This window comes from Vigna radiata, chromosome 4 (genome assembly GCF_000741045.1).
Source record: "Vigna radiata var. radiata cultivar VC1973A chromosome 4, Vradiata_ver6, whole genome shotgun sequence".
In the NCBI taxonomy this organism is placed as follows: domain Eukaryota; kingdom Viridiplantae; phylum Streptophyta; class Magnoliopsida; order Fabales; family Fabaceae; genus Vigna; species Vigna radiata.
Window position 1 is genome coordinate 16,546,111 of NC_028354.1, and position 6,430 is coordinate 16,552,540.

The following is a 6,430-nucleotide window of genomic DNA, read 5'->3' on the forward strand; positions in this document are numbered from 1 at the left end:
TTTTAGAAAATAATTTTAATCAAATAATTTATAACTTTAATTATTGTAATTATGAAATTATAAATTAAAAAATTATATTTCATTATAAATATATTTTTTAATATAATAAATTTACTTAAAGAAATATTTATTATAAAAAAATTATTATAATTAATTTATTATAATGAAATAAAAACATTTCATTATAATTAAATACAATTTTAATTACTTTAAATGTATTTAAAAATAATTAAATATAATTTTAATTATTTTAAATATATTTAAATAAGCATTATTTATAAATTATAAATGATTTTAATTAATAAAAAAATTAGAAAAAGGCAAAAATGTCAGATCAGACTTCATAAACCCATACAACTTCAATTTTTTTTAATTCTTTTTTATGAAAAATGACTTGGTCTTCACAACTGAAAAGTCATCAACTCATACCATTTCAATTTTTTTTAATTTTTTTATAAAAAATGGCTTTTTAATTAATTACCATACCCAAAAATCATTTTTAAAAAGAATACTTTACCACGAAATCATACCTATCAAAATTGATAATTTATACTTCAAATTTGTCTAATTTCATACCAAAAACCTTTATCCTCATATTCCGGCGTCCCAAATACATCATACTTCCAAATAATAGTTATAATGTATAATTAAAAGTACATAAAATAATTAAAAAATTATAAGAATAGTACATTTAATTAAAAAAATCTTTTATAATCTCTTGCAGATATTTTAGTTTTAATCTAATTGAATCAACTTTTAACTAAAAAAAATTAATTATGATTTTCTGACTAGGATATAGTCAACAATGTTACCTAATTAAAAAACCACACACATTCCCTAAACACTAAATGTTCAAAATTCTTTGAATTCTTTCACCGTATTGTAGAAACTAAAAAAAAGTGACAAACTGTTTGAGATGAAGCTGACTTTTTAACATTTTTGTTAAGCCCTATGGTAAGATGACATCAAACTTCGAATATTCACAACCATTACGCTAATTTACAATAAGTGCAACTCATGACAAGCTTACCTTACAGGAACGCACATACCATATGAAAACAATTCAAAATGACTTGTGAAAAAATCATCACTTTACTTGACTTTGCATTTTTATTAGATTTCACACATCCATAATCAAAAAACTATTCTTAAAAAATTTTACATCATTACAACAGGAGAATTGTTGTATCAAAATATAGTTTAAAAACACGAATTATAAATCTTCATTACATTAAACTAACCCGTAATTGGAAGGGAAATTCTAATGTTATCGATTCAAATTATTGGTATAAATATAATGGTTAAAGAGTGATGTGAAGAGTGAGTTCTTAAAATGTTGGGTTGGGTTGTTTGTTTAAAGTGAATTTAAGAAAGTAGCACACAGATTACAAAATGTAACATTCTACCAAAATATCACCGAATAGAATAGTCCAATTATGTTCTAACTCATTATGTAAGGCTATCTAGCAGAAATTTAGGCAGTGCTAAGCACTGGCACTGGCACCAGGCAGAGAAAGAGCCCTGGTAAAAAAAGAAAACCAAGGACGCCTTCAACTTATGTTCCAACTTATTCTTGTTTGACTGGGATTGAAGATAAGAAACCAAAATCTGAAGCAAAACTGAGTTGTCTATCTATGAAGAAAAGGAAACTCAACAACACTTATGTCTCTTACCACCTTCCCCCCACCATATACCCCAAACATGTCAAACGCAGACAAAAGCAAAGCATATGGGGAAACAGGCTACAAGGGATACAGGACCGTATGAAGAACAACCTAAATTTACATGTTAAGACATAATTAAATGACCCTTCTGAACCAGGAAATCCAATAACCGTAGTTCTTTTCCTGCATAAGTTTAAATGAGAACCCAAAACTGAAAATATGACAAGGATATGTCAAAAGGGTTCTGGGAAACCTCACTTGCCACCCAAGGTTGGGAAATGCCCAGGATCTTCAATGGATGGGGCAGGTGCACTGTTGGTAACACCTCCACGAAAACCACCACGAGAGCCACGGCCACGGCCTCTACCACGTCCACCTGGGTTGTAGTAAGTTTCCCCTTCAGCAGGCTTCAGGAATTCGGTGATGCTAACAGACTAAAAATATGATGAATGAAACAAGATTTAGTCAGAAAAACAAAAGATAATGAACAGTAACAAAGATCACAGAAATCAACTATTCATTATACAAAAGAAAAATACATTTGACTTTCCCAAACAGCCAACCTAAAATTTGTATAAAACAGGAACAAGAAAATGATGTGGATATATAAATACCAAGCAAGACTATTTGAACATGCAGAAATAAGCAGAACACGGCACCTAGTTCAGATAATAAAGTTGGGAACAGACTACAGAAGTCACAAAGAAGCATTAAAAAGATTAGCGCAAAAAAATTACAGACAACCATTTTGAAATTACTATTGACATGTCTTTCAAGATAGTTATAGCAAAGGTCAACAAAATTACCATACATGATTATCTGTGTCTGTATGACAGTGAAAACTCCTTTATAATGTACAAATTATTTACTGTTGAAAAATAAAAATTATCCTTCTTAATGTAAAAAGGAAAAGTCAAATTTCCTTTTAGCTCCTTTTAACTAAAGAAACATACGAATAAATAACAGGCTTCAAATTTTCAAATAATCACAATCAGGACAAAGTTAATATCGCTGTTGAGAAAAATATGTTAACCAGCACAGAACATTTCAGTTTAATAATCACTGTCTCTCAAATGACGTATATTGCATATTCTAAGTAGCATGTGAGCAGGAGATTGATATTAAAGCATAGAAATGGAACATGCACAACACCCACAATCAACAACCCACACACTGGTCGGTTACACAGGCAAGCAGGGGCATACACGAGTGTCTGAGTGAAGCACGTAAAGAAAAGTTTAGATTATTGAGAATAAAAGTAATCAATTACCCATATATTAAAAATTAATCCTCATTCTTGAAAACTACTTAGCCACATACTTGACTAGATTGCCTTAATTATTTTAGTTAATACATACATTTCATCAATAAACATTAAATAAAATCAGATAAAATTATAATTATTGAAATGGTATTCTATTAATTAAATTACTTTTAAAATACTAAACAATTAATTTGTTAACGTTTGGTTATATTTTAAATTTTTATAGAAAAAATATTTTTGAACTTTAAATTTTCTTATAATTCCCAAATACATAATAAACCATGAAATGTGATAGTGATACGTGCTTGGTAATCTTTCATGATAACGACCTAATTGAGAAGAAGAAAATGACAATCTAGGGGAAATAAATTCAAAGCTAAGACAAGCAAATTCAAGAAAGTCAAACCTTCTTGGATTTTTCTTCCTTCTCAAAAGCCTCCTTTCGCTTATCTTTATCAGATCCCTGGAAAAAAGACAAATGTGTCAGCACATGTTAGCAGGTATTTCCAACATATGAACAGAAGATAGATTGAAGTCCATGGTTTAAAATGTATTCACCAGTTTAATGAATATGTCATGATTGTCCTTTTTGCTTGACAAGGGTTGCATGGATGCAAATTCTTTAGTGTCCACCTTTCTCCCTTCAGTCTTGAGTGCTTGGAAGGCCTTCCTTCTCTCTTCCAGCACTTTCTCGTATTCCTCCAGAGTCATCTCCTAGCGAATGAACAGCACAATACCAACAGATCAATAAATTTATAATTAAAAACACATCGTAGGTAATTAACCACCAGAGAAGGTGAAAGTAGAAAATAAACTGCAAGTGGTAACATAAAATGAGTAAATCAAGGGAGTATATATACAGACAAATCCATAAATTGTCATCAGTGAGGCTATATGACAACATAAAATATTGACATGCAATTTGATGATATCATCCGACGTTAGTCCTTATGGACCCCAAGGTGACCAAGGAAATGCGATGTGGGGGATCAAGCAATTACACCAGACAGTTAGCAATTACAGATATACCATAGCCATGCACTGCATTTATTAATTTATAAAAACAAATACACATGAAAAGTGACACACTTGCAAAAAGCTGACCAATATGGTAAGTAAAAGCATAGATTAGGGTTGGAAATCACCTTATCTTCAGGCTCTTTCTCTTCAGTGTCATTGGCAGGATTATCCTTGTTTCCATCAGCTACTTCTTCAACTGCAGGCTTCTCATCTCCCAAATTCTTTTCAGTTTCATTCACAACTTCCTCAGTTTCCCTAATATAAACCAGGAGGAAAAATATATAAACAGCAATAATTAAAAGCAGAATTTCCTTTAAACAATGTAAATAATATTACTATACAAATAATAGAATACAAAATTTTGAGAAGAATGCTTACTGGGTAATATCATCACTTTGCGTTCCCCAATTACCACGTCCAGCACCTTCACGTTTAAATTCATTTCTGCAAGTAGACCAGAAGACATCAGTACTTACAAAAACATAAATCAAAATAAGATTTGTTATCAATAGTAACATCACCCTCGGCCCGTCCCACTGCGACGATCAAATGCTCTTCGAGGGCGTCCTTCTTCACCTTCACCACTTTCACCATTGCTAAAACCTCCACGGCGCCCACCACGATAAGGACCTCGTGGTCCACCGTACCCACGTCTTTCAGAAGACTTCCCAGCATCTCCTTCTTCAAAAGAACCTGAATTGTAAGGAGTTCCAGTGCCAGGAAACGAATTCTCATCATTGGAAGAGTCCCTACCAAACCCACGACCACGTCCAAACCCACGTCCACCACCTCGTCCACCTCCACGGCCTCCACGAACAGGCTCATTTCTGGACTCCCTAACTATCAACAGGACAAAAGCAGAAAATGTGAATACAAAAGAATATAAAGATTGTCAATAAACATTCAGAACTACAGGGACAAATTCCAAAACAAAATCAACCAACTAAAAAAGCTTTGACCAATTAATTCTGCAATGTCATACCCCCAAATGCCTACAAAAATAACAGTTTGAAATGGAAAATGTCCGTAAACAAATTACGAAAAAAGAGAAGTTTTAAATGAAATATGTAACACATTGTAATTTACTCATGAGTTATCACAGAAAGTAATTTCAACAAAAGCTTACATCAGATTACCCTCCCCACAACTAACAATGCATTATGTATCCAATACACAATACCTCGCGAGAAAACTCACAGTTACCACGTAATACCCTTCCAACATACACAACCAACCTTTATATACACATAACTGTTTGCAATATTTATTATAAATGAAATTCATTTGGGAGTAGTGCGATATATGTTTTTATGATTTTAATCTAAAACCAAATTTGTAAAACTCAATGTTTTTTATCTAGTGCAAAAAGCTAGTTAAAGTTATTTTAACTCAAAATCAAGCAAGTCCCGGAATCAATTCCTCAACATGAAACCAGACATGAACATTACCAAAAATCACATCGATTAGCATTTTATTGTGACTTTAATTACCTGTGCAAATCCAAACATGACAAGCAGGCTAAAACAACACCCTGGTAATGAATAAATGTATCAAACACATACAACAAGAAAATCATGATCAAAGGCAAATGTAAATAAATCAAACAAAACACACAACACAACTTACTCAAGTAAACCCATTGAACCAAACAACCCACCCATTGACAAACAAACAATCCAGAAACGACAGATATCTCAACATAATCATCAAACAAACTCGATTAACAATCTTCCAATCCACCCAACCAAAAATACAAAACCAGAAAAACCAAAAAACAAGCCTTCAATTAGTTGAAAATCTCACCGGCTTGACCAGGAGGAGGAGGCTTGGTGGGCAGCTGAGCCGGCTTGTTCTGCTGAACAGGCGCCTTCTTGGGAGCCGCGGCGGCCGCCGCAGCCGCTGCCGCCGCCTTGAGTTGCTCGGCCGCTATGAGCTGTGAAGGGTCCTCTGCGTCGTCACCCAACAAATCAAATGGGTTCATGGTTGCCATCTCTCAGAATCTGTTTTTCACAATCCCAAAACAACACCGTACGTTCCCAAACACAAAGCCTCGACCACTTCTTGGTTTTAAACTAGCAAAGTTTCCATTTTGAACGAAACAGAAACGCAAGGGAGATCAAAGAGAAGAAGACGATTGAAGGAAATGAGAGGGCGGAAACCTAAAACCCTAGCCGCAAAGAGAGAGAATGAGAGTGTGCGAATGAGAGTGTGAGAGAATAGAATAGAATAGACAGCACAACCTAATCTCTTCAAAGTCTCTTATTTATTTGAGACCTAGGAATAGGAATGTATGTATCTGCTCTGCCCTGTAATCCTCTTCCTTACTTTTTACATTACACCACAATATTACTTTTCTTTAATTATTTAAAAATAAATAAAAATAAACTCTGATTCTTCAATTTATATTTATTCTTATTTCTCAATTTTTCTTTAAAAAATGCTAAATTACTTTCCAAGTTCTTTAGGTTAAGTGGGTTTAGAG

The 6,430-nt window shown here is 33.0% G+C and overlaps 1 protein-coding gene across 1 annotated transcript; it reads right to left on the reverse strand.

Moving 5' to 3' along the window:
- Window positions 1-1,421: 1,421 nt before the first annotated feature.
- Window positions 1,422-6,196, reverse strand: LOC106759462 (RGG repeats nuclear RNA binding protein A). The gene is made up of 7 exons (XM_014642640.2): window positions 5,752-6,196; window positions 4,470-4,788; window positions 4,327-4,392; window positions 4,074-4,203; window positions 3,487-3,642; window positions 3,335-3,391; window positions 1,422-2,098 (listed from the first exon to the last, which is right to left on the reverse strand). Exons 1-7 carry the CDS (start codon window positions 5,936-5,938, stop codon window positions 1,919-1,921), a joined length of 1,095 nt encoding a protein of 364 aa, XP_014498126.1. The 5' UTR covers window positions 5,939-6,196; the 3' UTR covers window positions 1,422-1,918.
- Window positions 6,197-6,430: the final 234 nt, after the last annotated feature.